Source organism: Tinamus guttatus, unplaced genomic scaffold, assembly GCF_059628265.1.
Source record: "Tinamus guttatus ecotype Peru unplaced genomic scaffold, ASM5962826v1 Tinamus_guttatus_pri_ptg000368l, whole genome shotgun sequence".
Lineage (NCBI taxonomy): Eukaryota > Metazoa > Chordata > Aves > Tinamiformes > Tinamidae > Tinamus > Tinamus guttatus.
Genome location: NW_028288902.1, coordinates 2,748,670 through 2,769,820, shown reverse-complemented (window position 1 = coordinate 2,769,820; position 21,151 = coordinate 2,748,670). Strand labels below are relative to the sequence as shown.

Genomic DNA, 21,151 nt, shown 5'->3' with positions numbered 1-21,151 from the left:
TGACATTGTTATACTTAAATTTTATTTCTCATTTAGGTGCCTCAAGGATCTGCTAAACGTCTGGGACATAGAAGCATCCCCAATGAAAGTACGTACAAAAAACTCCCACTTCACAACCCTGTAAAATCAGCCTAGAGAGCGTGATGCACTTCAAGTTATATTGACATTCACCAAAGGGACAGCTTAAGGAAATAATACCAGAATTTATAGCTCTTCCCAAAGTGGTATCATCTCCCCAAATGATATAGGGAGAATGATGCCAGTTTGACTTTCCTTACCTCCGAAGCATTTGAAGTAATTACTCACTAGAAATAACAAGTTTCTGCCTATTCCCCAGATAAGTTAATAACATTTTCTTGCTTTGTTTTCAAAACAGGAAAACAAAATCTGGTAATTGCAACCAGGTGTTTTCTGCCCCAGTTTATTACAAACAGTGATGTCACTGTAATATGATTCTAACTGTTCTATCAATCAGAAATATATCAGAACTAAGCAACTAAACTAAGCACAGAACTAAGCACTAAAAATGCTCTTCTTCACCATAATAGCTTATGAAAATGCCAATCAGCCAGACTAGTATTTTCAGGTTTTGCTCATCTATTAGGAAAAAGTCAAATAATCTTAGGGGATTTTGAAGTAAATGTTACCAATTAAACAAGAATAAAATGAAACCTGGAAAACCAGACAAAATTCGTACTGTTAAAGTAAAACATTTTCAAACACAGGCTTCAAACACATTTACAAATAGCAGTTATTATATAATTTCAACAAGCATAAGGACAAAGTAATAGTCAGCTACACCATATAAAAATCCTTATGTTGGTCAACTCCCTAGATTAGTGGAGTTTTCTTCTTAATGGAAGATTTTACTGAAAAAAAATAAATATATAAATAAATTAAAGGACACTAAAAACAGTCTAAATTGGCAGGGAGCCAGAACAGCAGTTAAAAAACATGGGAATTGCTCCAATTGATCCTGTGCCAGGATACAGTGAAGAAAGAAAATAAAATATCATAAGTTCTTCTAATTCCCTCGAGTTTTAAATCTCCTGAAGAAGGCTGCAAAGATTAGGAAGGGCATAGGTGAGGGAAGCACAAGAATAGACTGTCACACCGTATCTGCCTAGATTCCAGTTTGGAAGAAATGCCTGTCTCACCTGGGCCAAGCAGGCAGGGTTGAGGCAGAATGCGTTTTATGCGCAGACGGATGAGGAAACGGTGATCCGTAACAGCCCTGAGGGCCATTGCACTATTAGGTAGCTACAAGCAGGGACTAGGAACAGTAAACGAAGCAGGAGAAGGTTAAATGCTCTGGAACATTTTCAAACTTCCACAGTCAAGAAGACTGAAAAACACTAGTTTAAATCATTTTTGTGAAGATAAGTAAAGGTTAACATTATACATCATTTTATGTTAATCTCAATTAATTTCACATGCATTTTACCAGCCTTTCATTATACTCACAAGAAAATGAAATCACAATCCTTAAAGATTTTTGTTTTGCTGCACTATAGTATTGTGTTTGAAATGAGTTTGCGTCTCCTCCTCCTTCCCATTTATCCCTGCCACATTACCAGGCAATGCTGGACAGCCGTGTCCACGGTTCCTTTCACAGCCCCGGGGCTCTAAGTGCACTGACTGCTCAGGGTCAGCTTTCCACACCAGGCAGAGCTGCTGTTGGGAGCAGGCAGGGCAGCGTGGAGCCTTCTCCACAGAGCTGCAGAGCTCTCAGGGAGCTTTCTTGCTTGGTTATTCCATCGTCTGTTATACTCAACTCCAGCACGTGCTGGGGCCTTCTGCCAAGGCTGCAGTTCTGGTGTTTTCACCTACAGCCAAATTCTGCCCTTTAAGAACATGCCCATTAAGAATCACTGCTTCTGACAGTACAGAAATATGCAAAATCCACAAAGTGAGACGGTCACAGCATCCGTTACCAGCTGCTGACGCGTCAATGTGCTCCTTGTTGGGGACAGAAGCAATTCCAATGACGCAGGTGCAGGGTGACATTAGCTCAAGGTGGTTTTCTCAGCAGTGATGGAATCAGCACTGAGGATCAGCACATGAAAACCCCAATATCCTATGCGACTTCTGCAATTAGAAATGGAACCAGAATTTTCTTCTTATTTCATAACCACCGCACTAGGTCAATTCTGATTAAATGAGCATTACTACAGTTGAGGCAGTGGCACATTAAAACCACATTGCTGCCAATCTATCCATTCCCAGTTGTCTGAAAGCCAAAATATTCACATCTAACATACGTTAGGATTTATTTGCGCTAGATATAAAATAATATGCTGCTGCCACAATTTAACATTTTGTGAGCTCCCTGGTAAGAATGTGATTTAAAGGAAAATGCCACGTGCTCTAGGTGTCCCTGTTGGAGCAGGGGGGTTGGACTAGATCATCTCTAGAGGTCCCTTCCAACCTCAACCCTTCTGTGATGCTGTGAAAAGTAGGTCCTTTTCTAAGACTGCCTAGACAAATTAGGATGGGGTAGAAGGAATGAAAAGAAGTAGGCCCTACAGCGAGATTTCAGTGTAAACTATTTTTAATTCTCTACTGATAAAATACAAAATTAACAATATTATGTTTCCATTTCATCTTTATAGATTTCTGCACTACACACTCTAATGTATTATAATGAATAAGGTATTTTTAAACATTTTATAATTCATTCCTCAGGCACACAATAACACTAAAGCTGAATTATTTACCAGTAACTGGAATTCCCTAATAAACTGACACACTGCCTGCAGATCTGTAGTCTTCCAGTTCAGTTCCATGATGCACAAAGCCTGCAGTAGTTAAAAAGCAAGTGGCCTAGGAAGGAGCCACACACTTTGATACGCAAAAGGTTCAGTTCAGGTGCCGCGCAGTTCTCCTGCCGTTGCTCAGAAAAAATAAAGAAGCTCAAAGGAAGTAAAGAGGAAAAACACTGAAGCAAGATATTCTGGAGAATGCCACTGACTGTAAGGTGCATTTTACTTTAAAATACAACAGATGTATGAAGAGCAGGTTTCCAGCTCAGGAAGGAACTGCATGTGTGCATCAGCGAGACACTTGATGCCTTCCCTCGGCTATGGGCACAGGGCCCAGTTTACCACAGCAAAGGTCACTGGTGGCTACAAGCTCTGCACTGCAGCCCCATCAACCCCGCACGGGGAACAGGGCCCCCCTAAACTGAACATATTGCAAGGGGATAACAACAGTTTGACAAGGTCTGCAGCTTTAGCAGGGAAAACACCGCAGAGACTGAGCAGTTAGGGGCAAGGGTGTTTGCACCATTTATTTTTTCCTGTTTAGAGGAGCCAAAGAGGCTTTCGGCTGCATTGGGGCAGCTCTGGGTTTGGCACAGAAGGGCACCCAGGACGTTCAGGGGGCATTTCAGGGTTCAGCTTCCTGGGATCGTGTGGGCTGTGCCGGAGCTGCAGAGGTGATAGATGCCTCAGTCATGCTTTTGTGCACATATTTCTATGTCTAAAATTACTCCACTGATTTTGTTAACATTCATGAGTTCAAAGATTTTTCTGCTCCCAAAAATGCCTTTAGAAAAATGTGTGCTATTCCTAAATTAATAAAAACACTGCCTTTTATTTGGAAACATAGTTACTGAAGTAATAAACCTGTGTAAACAGGCAGTAAAATACAGTGCTTATTCACCCTGTATTACAAGATTGTATATACTGTTCTTCATCTGTCATTATAAAGTAATACTATTGTTGTACATGATTCAAAGGCCTAAGGAATAAAGCTGATGTGAACCATTTCAGCACAGGAAATCTAAAAAGCAGAGTCTGAAGGAACATTGCTCTGCTAAAATGCTAACTAGCATTGAGAAATCGTGTATACTAAATGCAGAACATAAAAACTGCCACAGTCCTAGGGAATAATCCAATGCCAGCTACATTCCTGACTTGTTTAGTAGTATTATGAAAGTAGGTGAATTTATCTGATTTTTCTCAAAATGTATTTATCTCAAGATAAAAGGATTTATGCTCTTCTTGCACCAACACCTAAGAAACCACATATTAATATTTATGATCAAAAAGCATTGGACAGAATGTTTCTTGCCCTCTATATTCTGAAGTGTCAAAAAAGCTGTGACGAATGAGTAGTATTAACTGCTGAAGAAAGATGGCTCAATGCAGCTTGTTCATAGCTTTGATCCATTCAGTAGTCCAAAGGTTTAGTCTAAAATCTCCTAAGTAAAGCCCTGATTTCAATAGACTTGAGCCTTCCTTTAATCTAATCCTGAGTATGTGCAGGGTTAGTGACGTTTGACATTCTTCCTCCACAAGGTTAAGCTACCATAATTTACAGTGCATGTTATTATAAGACTAATGTTTGAGTCAGGAGCTATGACTTCAGATGTAAGAATTTACAGTAGCAATAGGTAAATAGATAAATCTAGATAAAATAGATAACTTATAGATAAATAGATAATTTAGTAGTAAACAGTATCCCTTAGTAGTTCATATCTTCTTTGAGGAATATTGCAATCTGGCATAATTCAACACAGAAAGAAAGAAGTAAGTACAAATGCTATGATTTACTGTGAGACCTGTGCTTCTTAGGAAGCACAAACTAAAGCCATTGATTTTTCTTGGATACAACACAAAAAATATCACCACTTTGACCAGTGGCATCGAGAAGTGCCGACTAGTCCAGCTGATGCCAGCTTTTTCACTGAGGTGTCTCTGAGAAGATCCAGCTACCAGCACTCTACAATCGCTCTCATATTCAATCAAATCAGCACGGGTAGGATTTAACATTTCAGGTCCCATATTAATCTTATATTAAATTGCAGGGAGCAGAAATGCACAAGCAGTGATAACATGATCCATGCCTCACCCCATCATCATTTTTAAGGAATTCTCTTCACGTGACTTCTGTTGCTTCCTCCACTTTCAAAGAGGGCAGACTCCACTGTCATCTATAAATACTGCTAATGCCAGCCTTGCTCCAACAGGCTTTGTTAGCTAGTTATTACTGGGTTTAGTATTGATGTTCTTGTTGTATGAGCTTCATACTCTTCTGCTTGGTATGAGCTGCTTAAGTATATTTCCAGTATTTGCTCTGGTCCCCAAATCCAAGCCTCCTGCATGCCAACCATCTCTGCTGGCGCTGATCTTCACCTTCTAGGCTTCTGGTCCCTGACTTGGTTGGTATAGGTAGGATGGCCTCTTCAGCAGGCACAGATGTTAATTCAGCACTCAAGTACAGACTTATCCTATCATTCAAACATACCTCTCTGAACTGCAGCCTCTTCTCTTGTGCCACATTAAATGCAACACATGTTTTCTAGCAAACATTCGTGGGTTTGCTAGAAAGCTTCATATACATTTTTTACCTTTCTAGATAATAATTCATATTATTGCTGATGTGCAACTGCTATGAAATGAGAAGCAGACAGACTTCTACAGTCCCTTCTCTCCGTGTCAGTAGGCTAAAAGAGCTGAGAGTTTAGAAGTGGCTGTAGTTCCAGGAAAAAAACTGAGGCATCATAAAGAAGAAAGGAGAAATCCGCTCAATTTAAATATAAAATTAAGTGTTCCTGTAAGCTATCAAGACAGATCACCAAATCAGAAATCCATCTTCCATCCACTGAGAAGTATCATGTCCATATGTATGTTTTTAACCATTTTGCTAAAAATCCTTTCCAAATCAAACCCCTTTTATGTGCACATCTCTCTCTCCTCCCCACACCCATGCTGTACTTGGTAGCAATGGAAGTGGGAGTTGAGCCAATGAAGTCCTGTGGTTTTTACAGTTGCTTAAGATACTTGGGTTAGAGTGCACCTGAGAGCACAGTCTATCAGTAACCCATTAAATATGTGTTGCAGGGGAAAACAATCAAACAAATCAGCCTGTGTATTTGGACATGATGGCCCAGACTTTAAACTCCTCTGAAATTGGTTGGGATTTAAATAGTTTGGGATTGGGTCTGTAAGTGTCTGCAGTGTCACCAGAAGAAGAACAAGGATAAGAACAGAACAATCTCTTCTTGGAAACCTTTCTTGGCGTTAGGAATTATTACTGTGTCAGACACTGGTACACTGGTACAATGACCACTGCTGGCATTAGAAATGAAAATCAGCTAGGTTGTTGAAAATACACTGGCTCCATTTAAGAAATGCATACATCACACTGCTACTTAAGCGATGCCATAGTGTTAATACCCTAACTAATAAGAAAGATACCATTAAAAGATTTGCTGACCAAGTACCAATTGCTTCAGCTCCCTAATTCATTAGCAGTCCTTTCACAACTCACTTAAACGAACTTGTCCTTGTTCTTTTTAAGCCAAGTCCATGATGGAAAGTTATATTTTATAGGATCAATATAGAGCTTAATCCCTCCCTGTTTTGTATCAGGGCCTATCACCACACAATTTATTTGTCTTTGCAGGGGGAAAAAGTTAATGATGTCCTGCACACACCTTCTAAGGTAGGCTTAAAATGGCATTGGGAATAGGAAGGAAAATTCTCTGCTTTCCGGCTCCAAACAAATCTCTGCAGGAGGCTCCCATTGATCTTGGCACGCTCTGGTAGCTCGCCTGAGCTTTGCTGAACAGCCTGCCTGTAGCTGAAACATACATTCAATACACAGGACAACTTATGTGTCTCCAAAGACTGTACTTCTTTTATGGGGGTTTGGGGAGAAGGTGAGTGTTTGTTGTTGACTTTGTTCTCTTTCAGCACGCACAAAGAATTCAAATCAATGGAGTATCTTTTTTTTTTTCCCTACAAAATTCCATACTAAATGTTTTTCCATTAAGTAAACATTTAGGGAGAAAGGTTGGTTGTGCTGAAGTTCATACTCTAAAGCACGAAAACGGCACCCAGGGAGATATGACAAAACTGTTCTCTCTAATCATTAAAATACTGTGCTGAAATTAGTTTTCCAGAGTGATAGGTTCTCATAAGTATCTTAGCGCAACTGCTTAATATAAGAGCCTTTTCCAGCATTTCCTATTCCTGCACACAACTGATACATTGATATCTGTCACTAACTGGTAGAAAGATTAATCCCACTGGGCCTTAGCCTCCCAGAAGTGTGATACTCAACTGAATCAACTGGGCCCCCTGTGCAGTCACGGGAGCCAGAGATGCTCAAGCCCAGCAGCAATTCAGCCACCTCCCAAAGCCACCCCTCACGCCGGTGCCCTCCCAAGGTGTCAGTCTCCAGCTGGCAGCTGAGGGTGCCAGCAGACAAACCAGTTGTAGCCACAGCTGCAGGAGAAGCAGGGCAGGGCGCAGGCTCAAGCCCTGCCTGGGACCATCCCCATGGTGTGAGCGTTAGCACACTTACTTCATGGAAACATTTGGAGCAACTAGCACGTTTGGAGACAACGCTCGGCACGGTTTGGGGCACCGCGCTGGCCACAGACCATTTCCCAAATGGCCATATGGCTATGGATATTCTGCCGGGGGAGGAGAGGAGAACGTAGCCATAGAGCTGTGAGCCATAAAGTGCCACCTGGCCCCAGGGCCACGGGGCTGTACTAGCCCTGTTTTATTCAGAAGTTCAGTCTGCAGTCTGAAGTTCTATGTTCTATGTTTCTGTGTGAAATGAATCTATCCTGAAGTTTATTAACACATCCACCCCACACCCAAAACCCACAACCCATTCACAACACATCCACCTTTGAATCCTGCTGCTGGTCACCCCGTGTCTTCCATGCAGTACATTTCTAGCCTTTTATACTGCCTGCCATTAAATCAGACCCTGTTCTTCTCAGTTTGGTGGCTCTGTTTACACATGAGCAGAGGAAAAGGAAAGGGGAAGGGGAAGGGGACTTGCCCTGGCTGCAGCAGAACAAGGCTGCACAGCTACCAGTGCCTTGGCAGCTCTCCTCACATGGCAGTTTGGCAGAAGCAGCTCATCTGCTACGAGGTACCACAAGCGACAGGAAGGAGGCAGAGATAACCACACACATTCTGTCTTGCAACAAACAACAAACTCAAAGAACAGCATATTAGGCATATTATTTTTCCTCACCATTTATGATTATTTAATGCTAAGGAGAGTGGCTGCTTAGGCAACACTCCCCTGTTAGCTTCTTCCCCAATTATAAGCCATTTGTGTTCAGCCTATGTGACCTGGTCAGATGCTATGTCCTCTGACACTATTCTAAGAAATGAGATTTTTTTTTAAAAAAAGCTATTTTGAGAAACTACTCAAATGAAGGAACTCAGATCTGACCCCTTGAGCAAGAACTGTGGTCACTGACTGCAATCGGCTCGGGACATGAATTGATGATGCCAGGAGGACAGGATACAGCTGGCACATATATATGAACTTGTGACAACTCAGCATTTCCACCAAATGGACCTGGAGAATAAATGAGGGCCCCATAGTTTGCAGTGCCTCTAACTTCACTCTTCACACTCTTTCACTGGGAAGTTATTGTCAGTTTGTACTCTGTCTTTTCCTTACCAAGAGTCTCTTGAAACATAAGAAAAAAAGAAAAAAAGAAAAGCCACATACTAAACCAAAACACTCTACATATTCCAGATGAAATTAGATAAAATTAGAGAGAGTTTTTGAAAATAAGTTTATTTTATGTCTACTCATTTTTCTGATAGTTTGTTTGAAAGTGTCACGCATGCATGCTAGTTATAAGCTGAATTATGTACTGGTAACAGATTAATAGCACTGTATTTAATCTGTATTAAAAAGCTTTGGCTGATATTAAAAACCTCAGAAGGGGGGTTTCAGAGTACACTGTGATGTAGCACAGCCGTGTCACAGATGCAAAAGTGAAATACTGGCACTGCGCAATGAGGTCAGTGTCCATATGCCCATTTGTTTCTTGACCTTTGTCAAGATTCCCAATAAAAATACCTCCATGTGGAATCTTTTATGATGTGAGCACTTGTCCACTAACATCTGGATGCAGGTCTCCCCGATTCAGTTCACACACAGTACGTTACAAAACACAGCCTAAAGGACCAAGTCTTCAAATGGCGCGGCAGTGCTCAAAGATTCAAGCAGAGACCTGAATTCTGTGCATCCCTGAGTTACCAGTTCCCTGAGTCGTAGAACACACGTGCAAAATCTGTGCAGCTGGGGCATTCAAATTCTAGTTTCCTCTGAACTAATCTAGAGTGAGGTAATAAGGCTTCCTAAAATGAGGTGGCTTGTATAATTTCTAACCCAAGTGAATATTAAAAAACTCCTGTGGAAGCAAGACCAGTGGAGTACAAACTGTCCTCCCGAATATGTCATTTGAATCAGTTCTGCTGATTGCTCTTTACTTTGTAAGAGGTTTTACAAGGCAGTGGTGAAGCCACAGAAAAGCCTGAACAATTACAGAATTAAGTGTACACATCTCAAACTGAATTTCAAGAATGGTTTCCACCCTATCTTAAAATAAATATCCATTATATGTAACACATCCATAATCAACCTGAAATACTATATATGATCCATTCAGATAGATACCAGTTAACCTCAAATTCCTCTTCTCTGACCCTACTTGCAAAAAATGCAAAATCCTATGAAACGAGAAAGGTAATCACCTATCTTAAATGACAACATGAAATTACTCTTGTTCACTTTCCTGTATAATTCTGTCTGACCTTTTGTGAAAGAACATTTCTAGGTGACTGTTTTTTGCTGGCCTCTTGAGTCTTGTACAAGTTTGTTCTTTCATCAACAACAGAACAAGAAGCAAATTTGAATCTGTTTCTGGTGCTGTAATATACAACAGAAAGTACATTCTCCTCAACTTAGACACACTGGGAAAACTCATCAAAATAAACAAAGCCATTTACTCTCAAGTCTCTACCTGTCAGGTAGATTTCACTAGAAGATAAATAAGAAAAGGCCTGCAGGCTTAATCACTGAACTAAAGCAAAATAGCCTCAACTGAAAAATGAAAGCATTTTGGTTATCAATTTACCAAAATATTTTACAGAATTTCCCAGTCCAAATATGTAATTCCCTAACCAGTTCTTTCAGGGATATTTTTACTAAAATGTTCATTTTTTAGTCTTTACAGATTTCAGGACGTTCATTAGAAGGAAAAAACACAGTAAAACTTACATTGACATTCCTTGCAGCACTTGCCATCCACATATGCCAGGGCAGAATTGAGTGGACAATCAGAGAAGGGGCAAACCAAAGCTTCACACTGCACAGTACCATTCTAGAAGAAAAAAAGACACTTAACTAACAGTTGCATTTAGCAAGAAAAGATTTTCCTCAAAGGTGTGAGTATGCAAGCTATTTTTAAGTACAGTAAACTCTGACAATACCCTCAAAAATATCTTAATGTGGTTCTTTTAATAGTGACATGCATAGAAACTACATCCTTAAAACACCATTCACAATGTTTTAGATGTGTATGATGTGCTTGAGAAGATAGTGATTTAAGTTTTTAGTGTTCTTGTTTGAGGCAAATCTTTTTGCAGCTAAAAATTTTTCTGCTAGTCAGCAGCAAAATGATAAATTATTATGAAATATAAAAGCCTCATAAAGCAATACTGTCTCCCAATTTTTACCTAAGAGTATATTTTTGAAATATTATTATGGCTGCAAGAAAAGTCTGAGACGAGATATATAATGCATTTAAAATGCTTTGAATGCATTTGTTAGGTGACATTCAGCAAGGTCTGATAATAGGGACTAAGAAATCTTCTACGCAACTACAAGCATTAAAAACAAAGCTAATACCCCTCTAGAAACAGACCAAAATGAAATTAGACACAAGGAGAATATCTTAGCAAAACACAGACAAGATCAGTAAGCTAATCTAAGTGCAGTACAGGGAATAGAAGCCTTTCCACCAATTTCTGATGCGTTTTGGATTAGGCACTTAATGAGTCTAAATGGAATTAATGAGTTTTAAATGAATGGACATTAACTAGGATACCATGGCCCAGTATTTGAAAGCATAGTTGCAACCATTTCTGGAGTCCTGATACTTTAGAAAGGCCTCCATATGCTTCACTTTTTTCCTTTCTTTTATTTATTTTTTTTTTTTTTTGATACACTAGAACTTGCATACAACCCTGACATTTTACTCTTTATTACTTATTGAGATGTAACCAAAGGAAACTAAATGGAAATCAGACACAAGGGATCTATTAAATCATTTGCTAAGAACAAAGATGTGTTTTTAGTGATAAAAGAACCAGGGAATTAATTACCCAGAGAAACTGTTTGCAATTCAATGCATGGGAATAACATGACAGAAAAATATATTGCATAGCATCTGCCTACATAGGCATAAAATCTGGAAGAGCGACATATGCTGGCACTGCTGAAATGATAGGAAAATGTATCAATTAATAGTATTCTGGATTTAGGATAGGTTTTCTATGACTTTGCTGTTTCTACCTAGCGTACACACTGGAAGTCTTCTCATTATTTGGACTCAGTAAAACTCTAATTAAAGCAAGCATTAGGGTTGCTGAGTCTCCAACTCCAATTGCAGCCATACCATGCAAGTGCAGTTCTTACAACCATCTGTCCATGATTCAAATTCTCTGTAGGTCGTGCCTTTCATTGTGCAGGTCCTTTCGCAGTAGCACTGATCCAACTTATTCATCCTCTGCTCAGCTTGGGACAGCTGTATACGTGGGTCACAAAAAGTGGGTTTTAGTTGGAACTCTCTCCTCACCAAGTGTGTAAACAAGAAAATGCATGTCTGATATGCAAAGATGATAAGATTGTTACTGTCAAATATGAAATAATTATATGATCATTCAGAGAAAAAAAAAGATTTAATGCATTCCATCTTTCACTAAAAACACCAGGGACATCATGGCATAAGGATTAAGGTTTAGATGATATGGTCTCTGATTTTTCATCTTTGTTTATGTGAACTGAGCAGGAATCTTGCTCTACATAAACTACTTAGAGGAGTAGGTTTTACAGAAAAGAATTGCAGTCTGAGTGGTGAGTTCAAAAACTGGAGGTAAAGTTAAAACTAACATGCTAGCAATTGTTCCTCCAGTTGAGCCAAGACATTTTTTGTAATTTGTATATCAAATTAACCAGGTGATTTCATTCCTGAAAACATCTTTGGAATGGACACTAAGAAATGCTTTAAATTGTATACGCTTACTGGCAACCATAAATGTTTTTTGCATGATCTTCCAAAAGCAGAAGGGTTCTCTGTTGCCTGCCTTGCATATAATTGATTTGAAAGTTCCCCCGGCAGCTCAGATTTAGAAAGATCTTGGACCAAGAAACCTTGCTGAAATAAGCACTGTAAGCATAGCAACCTGCTTCTGTCCACTTGTATTGCATAGCATTTTGCACATACACCCACATGCACATGCACACAAACACACAAATCATCTAAAATTAAGATTAAGGCAACTAAGCCTCAAAGTCCTCAGTTTTCCTATGCCATGCCTCCTAGGGAACATTACCTTAGCCGATGTTTTGGCTAAAATGTCTTGCAGCTCCATAATTTTCTGCACAAGTCCATGGAAGTCATTACAAGTCGGACATGCTAGAATTACAAATACATATTCACCAAAATAGATATACACAATAAGTTCAATCATGGTGATGTTTACAATCAATACACTGAAGGTCAAGATTTTAAGAAAGCTTGCAGGACAGAAATTAGTCAAGAGGCCTTTCATTTTACAGTGCAAGAATTAATAGACTTACTGCGATTAAGATCTGGGCATTGAGAAATAAATCCTTGAGGCATGACAAGTAATTGCACATCTTGCATTATCCCCTGTAAGTAGGGAGGAAAAAAAAAGTATTATTTTTATCTGTCAAAATTATGTTTTCCATTCACCACGCAAAACACTAAACCCCACAAACACTAAACCACACAGAAAACCTGCCTGACAAAAGTAATATTTATGAATACAGAGATAGAAGAATACAGAGAAAGTGAAGCAGGTGGATATACATGTACAGACATAGAGGATCATTTTTAAAGACATAAGATTAAATGTCGAGATATAATTATGTGACAAGAGTTGGTTGTTTTGAATTCATTGTTATTTTTAGTTAGCCACTGCAGGAAAGCTTGAAAATGACCTTTAAAAGTAATTTAAAAAACAGTTCCAGTGACTTTGAAACTCTTAAATAATATGCTAATTTTTCACTAAACTGCAACTGTCAAATAGAAGTGAAGATTAAAGAAATGTGACTTGGGAAAAACATTCATGCAAACCCTTTATGACCTTGTTGTGGATCTCTTCATAAAGCAAGCAGAACGCTAGGAAACTACCTATCTGTCACACAGCTGCAGAGCTGCATGTTGGCAAGAATTTAAGAGAATAGGAAGTTCAGCATGAAATTTAAACATGCCATCTGGAAATGCCCCATTTCACCCAGAAGAACAGATCACATGCTTACAGGCAGAATTTACATGCCTCCTTAGACACTGAGATATAATTAGCTTTGCTCCTCTTTTAAAACAAAGGCCAAACATCCATTTAAAAATGAGCCATCCTATCATACATGCCCCAGAGGTCCCTTTCATCCATGACTCCTTCCCTGTATCTGATACTCATTCTTAGAAGAGAAAGCAGACTGATTAGCATGCTTATGAAAGGAATATTTCAGGACACAAAGAACAATATAAACTAAATGCAAAAGGTCATTTCATCCAATAAAGGATTCAGTATCCTTATTACAAAGGCAAAGAGACAAATTTTTGACCTCATGTGCTTGATTCGGGCAGCCTCAGTGGCCTGTGGGACAAGCCTACTTTTTCCATTAAAAGCAAAGCAACGTTTCAGGGCAACTGGATGCTGCTCCATGCCACACAAGGAGGTGCTGTTATTAGCTAGCAGTAACACAGGTAGGGCTACGGGAGGACTTCACATCAGGACCTCCCAGAGCACCTGGGCTGGAAATCAGGAGCAAAGACCTTTTGATGAGCACCCTTATTTTCAGCTCCTGGTGGTCACCCTGCTTCCCTGTCCTTCTCAGCAGCGAAGTTCAAACTCACATCAACTGTTATGTTGATGGAACTTTCCTGAAAAGTTCCCTAAGTTCTTTCCTGAGGAGCTTAACACACATCTTTTTCTAATTACGCAGTCAAGTGTTTGAGTCACTTATCCATTAATTAACAGTAAAGTTCCTTTCCTATGTAAGGACCTTCATTTGTCACCCATCAGCTGTGATGCAACTCAGGGTCTGCCACTCACCAGGAATTCTTCTTCATCCTCCTTAGCAACAGAGAGCTGTGACATTTAGGCTACCCGGGCTCCCAAATCAGGAATTTTTGACAGTACCTGAAAGGCTGGGCACAGGCTCCTACGCTAAAGCACCACTGGCTCTCAGATACCTACAGACATCACATAGTACCATAAAGCAGGCAGCCAGAATTGCCCTCTCAGATTTAAGCACCTAAAAATGGCACAGATATGAATATATTGCATGGTGAATATGTCTAAAATCTTTGGATACTGTTTTAGTGGAGAAAGATTAGGTCCAAAATGAAAAACAGCCAAATAAAACATTTCCCAGAGTGACTAATGATTTTGGGTGCCTTGCTATACAAACAAGCATTTGAGATGCACTCAAAGCAGCCTGATTTTCAGAAGGATCTAAGAACCTGGACCTCTGAAAAGCAGATCAGTAGATGTCCCACAGTGTGTGTCTAAAAATACAGGTGCTCCAAAACAGTAAGGCTGATTGAGAATAGTCTTGTGGGCATTTTATAGACAACAGTGTCCATAAAATGTTGTCCATATGGAGCTGTGACATGTAGGCTACCTGGGCTCCCTGGTAGCCACTTTACGGACAACATTTTCAGATGTGGTCAGATCATTTTTAACGCATTACACTGAAGAAATCAATTAGAACATTTGTATTTTTTAGTGTTATCTTAACAACTATCAATTCCTTACTGTATTTCTGTGAAATTGACTTGTATTTGCAATTGAGGCACAGCTCTCCCTGTTTTTATCTTTCATTTTATCTTTCATAAGAAACAAACAAATACCGTCCACAAGTGGAGTACTTATTTTGCTACACTAAATCATCTGTGACCAAATTGCAGTGACTATGATATGGAAAAGAAGAATTTAATCAAGCCAAGAATTGGGAAGACAAATAAAAGTGATATTAAACAATATATTAATTATAAACACAGAGTAGAGGAAGTGTGTCTGAAATCAATTCATCCATTTGAATTGATATTTGCTGATTTTATTCTGATATTCAATTGTTTGTTTAAGCCAGAAATATGCTTTTGCAACTCATTTACCATGCATCCTCTCAATCTTCCGCAGGAAAAGGAATCACATACTAAAGTGAAAAATAAGAACAAACTCATGCTTCAGTTTTCAATTCTGTGTGCTTCACTAGATCTCCATACCTTCTACTGATCAGGAATATAAAGTACCATTTGAGTACAGAGTACAGTATTTCAACACCTAAAAACTGATTTTAGCACAAAAGCACAGAATTTGCAGCAGGAGTCACAGTGTTTTATCCTGGAAAAGATTTAGCAGGCCATATTTAACAGTGTGATTGGCCCTGTGACAAGACATCAATTACACTTTGCAGCTCAGGTAAAGGATACCGGGGGGGAAGGTAAATGGGAGTGCAGCGCTGCAAGGCACCCACGAGGATGTCATCATTTGTTAAAGCAGCTCCCGAGACACCTGAAGCCAAAGCACAGACAGTGGCTGTGACCAATGAATGCTACATAAGGGACTCGGGAGTTATAAAATTTACACTCCGATCCAAAGAGAATTCACTTCAACCTTGCTATGCACAAGGTTCTTGCTACGTATACCCACATTAAAGACAACACAGTAAGCAAAAAGCCTGTTCGTGCTTTTTTTTCCTCTGAGGGAAGCAGCATTCTCTTCATTGATGCTAGTCATCTTATTCATTTCTAATCCCAGAAGATGTTATGACACCACAGCGATTGGTATGTTAAAAAAACATTAATTAATTAATTAATTAATAATAATAATAATAATGAAACTAAGTCCTCCAGACAGATGAAATAATATTTAGAGTGGGGGAATGCATCTAGCTGTGGAACAGACAATAACCTGACTATCTATTTCCTATGATTTTTTATCACTTGGCCATTGACTTTTCCAACGTTTAAATTGCTCTCGGCAATGGCTTTTGGCAAAACTGAGCCTTATATGTCTGGCTAGTTTTACCTATTTAGGGAAATCCAGTTTGATGGAAACACAACTGAACGAGTGGCTGACAAGAAGTTTGCTGCATACGACACACCATGCATTAAGAAGTGCAATATGATTACCAATAAGTTGTTTTCAACCTACTCTAACAAACTGAACATTTCTTTCCAATGAATGCTTTATTTCTGCTGAGTCCTTCCAACAGACAATCCTCCACATACATGAGTCTCACCTTCCTTGTTCCACCCAGACCCCAGCTGCAGAAGTAGCATGGCCAGCATCACCTTGCATCCCATCTACCTGTCTTTGTCAGTAAGACTAAACTTAACCCTGCTGAACGAACCCAAACCAGCCTCAGTTAACAGATCCTTCATATCACAGAGTATTTGCCTCAGGGAAGAATAAGCTGAAGTCATTTTATCCAAATTCACTTTTTTCCTTTCAAGGAGTGCATACCTTAAAATAGCCATGTGCATTATTCCTCTGTCCCAACCAAAAGGTTGTACCTGTAGGTAAGTCCATGAAGGGCTTCTCCACAACTCTTTCATAAATTCTGTTGAAGGGCAAGGAAAACAAAACAAAAAAAAAAACACCTCAAGTTGTTATTTCATTTACTCAGAGCTACAATGTCCCAAATGTGACTTATTATGAATCAACACTGTTTACTTACTTATTGCAATCCACATGTAAAATCAAGTGAGAGGCACTGATTGCTAGGGAAAGCCTGTGCCACTTATCATCTGCCAAAATATACGGGAACACTTCCGTGTGGGAGCGATGGCTGCCTGAACGATAATGCAACCTGATTTCATTTCGATGACCGCTGCTTTCCAGTTCCAGGTACCTACACCAAAATGCAACATTTCATGAACCACTTTTAACAGCACAGTGACATTTTACATCACACGACTTCTCATTATCATACTGCAGAGGAGGTCAAAACAGAGCAGGACAGAAGTCAACACTCTACAGATCCTGTACCTCTTTCTGAATAACATCCAACATGCATTAAGCACAAAGCTAATTATTTTTCCCCTTTAACAGTATTTTTCATAACATAGTCTCACTGGAAAAATAGCTATCCTATCAAAAATAACTGCATCATATCCTGAAAGGGCAGTAGAGATACTCCAAATGCATGAACACATACTAAAGTCAGCAGCAAGTGCTGTGGTAAAGACATCATTAGCCATTACTGGGGACACAAGCAAGAAGGGAGGATAAATGCTTATTTGCTTTGGGATACTAACTCCTCTTTTTGTAACAAAATTTCTCCAAAGAAATCCAAAAATCAAGAAGTGTTCAATACATATGTGGCATTTGTTGTACACATATAAGGTTTAAAAGGCATATTGTGGGTATACCAAGATGGGTGCAACATATACCCCACCTTTGTTGACAATAAACAAAACTTTGCTGGCAAAAAGAATTTAAAATTCTAAATCTCTTCTAAATACTAGAGTTTCTCATTTTAAAGTCCCTCCCTTCTCCAGTGTTTTTAAAACAAGAAAAATAAACACAGACAGAAATGGAAATTCTCCAATAATCATATGCATTCTACAATATTCTAAAACTCTACAAGAGCAAGGAGAACACAGTACATTGTGAACTTCAAAACACTTCAGTGAATGCACACTTCAGTTTTGCTACTACACCTTCATTCAAGCATGGTGGTGGGTTATTAATCTGTGTGCACGTGGGTTTTACAATGATGCATTTTGTTAAAAAAACAGACAAAATTACTGTAGCTGTCAAGTGTGCAGATGAGGACACCACATAAAAACAGTTTTGCACTAGACGCTTAAGATGAAGAGCCATCTTGTATAAGATAGTTTTGATTAGCTCTTGAAGGCTGGACTCACTGCACCTCTGTCCTGCCTTCGAGGTCTTTTACAGTAAAGTGAGTCTAGCAACAAGGCTTCTGCAAAACTGGCATGTGGCAGCTTCCCCTTTTTCCCTAATATTGAAGTATTAACAAAGCAGTTAAGTAAATTCAGCAGTAAGTTTTATAGTCTGAGATAATTTCACAGAATCACAGAATGGTTCAGATTGGAAGGGACCTCCAGAGATCATGTAGTCCAACCCCCCTGCTCAAGCAGGGACACCTAGAGCATGTGGCACAGGGTGGCATCCAGATGGGTTTGGAAGATCTCCAGAGAAGGAGACAACCTCTCTGGGCAGCCTGTTCCAGGGCTCTGACATCCTCACAGGAAAGAAGCTCTTCCTCACATGGAGATGGAACTTCCTGTGTTTCAATTTGTGCCAATTACCCCTTGTCCTATCACTGGCCACCACCAAGAGGAGTTTGGCCCCATCCTCTTTACACTCTCCCCTCAAGTATTTGTACATGTTGTTCAGGTCCCCTCTCAATCTTCTCTTCTCTAGGCTAAATAGGCCCAGCTCACTTAGTCTTTCCTCATAGGATAGATGTTCCAGTCCCTTAATCATTTTGTCGCTCTACACTGGACCCTCTCTAGAAGCTCAATGTCCTTCTTGTACCGTGGAGCCCAGAACTGCACACAATGCTCCAGGTGCGGCCTCACCAGACCTGAGTAGAGGGGAGATAATTTACCATATCATGTTCCCAAAATAATGTTTTCATTGGCAAGGAGTGTAAACTAATTGAAGGATTGGCAAAAATAAATAAATAAAAATAAAAAATAAATAGGCAAAGGAAAAACAAAAGGAAAACACACATCCAATAGCAACAGGGCATCAGTCAACAACCTCCTTCACACCTCAAGCCATTGCAAACGATGGCTACCACAGCAGTAAGCAAATCCTGCAGTCTTGGTACAGATGAAGCTGTTGGAGCACACTGCACTGCACTGCCAGCATGATCAGCAAGGCATTCTATGGTTTTTTTCATGGTGTGATAACATGACATTCAGGAGACAAAGCCTTCCCCTCGTCTTCCCCCGGCTCTGTCCCCCCCCCACCAATTGGAAGCTAGAACTTCTAGTGTTTTAAAATTTTAAACATGAGTTTCTACTCAGTGTTGCATCCTTTGAAACAACATGGCATCAAATTATCTTCAGATTAATTTTAAATGCTAAGCAGTACCTGCATTATAGCTGCAAAAACCTAGTCCTTGTCTCTCACTACACTGTTTGGCTTTACTCTCTTTGCCCTTTTCCCTGATTACCCTACAGCTCTAGCCAGAGGACTGAGAGCTTAACCAGAGTGACTCAGTGCTAGTCTTCAGTTTTCCAGATAACTTTGTAGCATTTACCAAATGCACAGTGAGCAGCAAACTACCAGTTCAGTTTTTGTACATTACTTTTTCAAACATATTTTTAGAGCTGGACAGGAATTTTCTGACATGAAATACTTCTGTTCAACAAAGCAAATTCATTAAAACCAAGTCTTCTGATAGAAACAAATGTTCAAGCAGCAAGATTTGTGACCAGAAAGGAATATTTATTAAAACCAGAGAAATGCTGAGAATTTGAACCTGTATTTCCCACACAACATGGACCTGCAACTAGAAGGTAAAACCAATCGACCTGATGAGGCTCTTCCCTTTCCTAGAATTCATTAATCATTAAACAAAAACAATAAATCAGGTAAAACAGGGACCTAAACTCCGTAAGTTGGTCTCAAGTGCTATAAATAAAGCCAATATTTTGGGGACAGTCCTTGACCCAGGCTGTTTCACAAACCATGTCCTAGCATCATCTTGAAAGGTCCAAAGGAGGTTTGGCAGACAAAACCATGCCAATGAGGATGCTAACACTTATACAAACGAGACAACAGCAGGCCAGTGCTCAAAGCTTGAGCCCTGTTTTTACTAGCATAGCCACGGCCAAGCACTGTGAAGCTTTTTCCTGCACTAAAGAAAATAAAGCTACTCAGGACAGTTATCTCGGATGCAAGTATCCAAGTCTTTCTTCCAAATCAGAGAGACTAATGCATTAATGGTGCAAGGAAAACACCTCCAAGTACTCCAGCCAATGTGTTCACCTCTTTCACTGTGTATTCCACCCCTGCCACAACTCCCTCTCCCAAAAAGGCCAACCATCTTCCAGCTCGAACAATACTTGCCACTCTGGACATCTATGGGGCACAGACAGCTGGAGAATGGGAGGTTTCCCTCCTGACATGAACAGGAGATTGAGCCCCACGCTGGCACATGCATCCAAGATCATTGTCCACAGAGACTGTTCATGTAAGAGGCTCTGTTTGTACACGTTCACCTGCACAAATCTTCCTGGATACCACAGAGCACTGCACCTTCTTTCTGGCCACAAAAGAACACCTAGCACCAGGCAGTAGTTGGGAAAGCAAGAGCTGCAATGCCTTAAGGCAGAGGGAACTGGGAAAGAGTCACACTCCAGGTCGCTCAAATCTTTGGCCATCAAAGTTTGTCAAATCAAAGTTTGTATGTGATTCAAGCTAATAAAGCACATGGAAGAAAAAATATGCAGATAAGATCTTATGTCTATCAAGATCGTGCAGTCCCTCTCCTCTGACTTCAGTGGGGCTGCTGTGATCCAGAAAACTTTGCTGGCATTGAAGGCAAGAACTTGCTTCCTTCATCTGAGGGATCTTTCTGCCACCTCCTAAATTCTCAGCTGAGCTATACTCCTGAATCAGGGATGCAAAATCCTGCCTTTCCCACCTGCAGAGTCTCAGAGCTTCTGCTGAGCTTAGAGCTATGATCCAAAGGCCCCTGGCTGTCACAGAAGCAAGAAATCAGGGACTCTGTAATCCCACAGCTGACAAGGGGCTCCCAGCCAGCCTTCCCCCAGCACTGGCAAGAACTCTGCAGGAGCCAGAGGCAGGAGCTGGGATCCTGCTGAGCTCCCCATAGCAGTCCGAGGGGAGACATTCTCCTGAAAAATGCTGCTTTGGTGTTGCAAGAATTCAAAGGTAGTGCTGGGGCACATTGTCCACACTGTCCCAGTTTGAGCTGCGGCTATGAAATCAAATTAAATTCCAAACTCAGGAAATTCTGTTTCAAACAGAATCCTTCTCTTTTAGCAATTGCTCTCATGCCTCCTGTTTACCTCACTAGCCCCATTTATCAATACCTTTTTTTCCCTTTCAGT

The 21,151-nt window shown here is 40.1% G+C and overlaps 1 protein-coding gene across 1 annotated transcript in view; it reads right to left on the bottom strand.

Annotated features, from left to right (window-relative positions):
- Positions 1 to 21,151, bottom strand: part of NELL2 (neural EGFL like 2) — a 137,779-nt gene that overhangs the window by 93,371 nt on the left and 23,257 nt on the right. Inside the window, exons 4-9 of the mRNA XM_088530377.1 lie at positions 16,771 to 16,944; positions 16,557 to 16,653; positions 12,637 to 12,709; positions 12,390 to 12,472; positions 11,453 to 11,581; positions 10,054 to 10,156 (exon numbers count right to left, since the gene is read on the bottom strand). Of these exons, the coding sequence (XP_088386503.1) occupies positions 10,054 to 10,156; positions 11,453 to 11,581; positions 12,390 to 12,472; positions 12,637 to 12,709; positions 16,557 to 16,653; positions 16,771 to 16,944 (659 nt within the window). The remainder of the gene's footprint in view (positions 1 to 10,053; positions 10,157 to 11,452; positions 11,582 to 12,389; positions 12,473 to 12,636; positions 12,710 to 16,556; positions 16,654 to 16,770; positions 16,945 to 21,151) is intronic.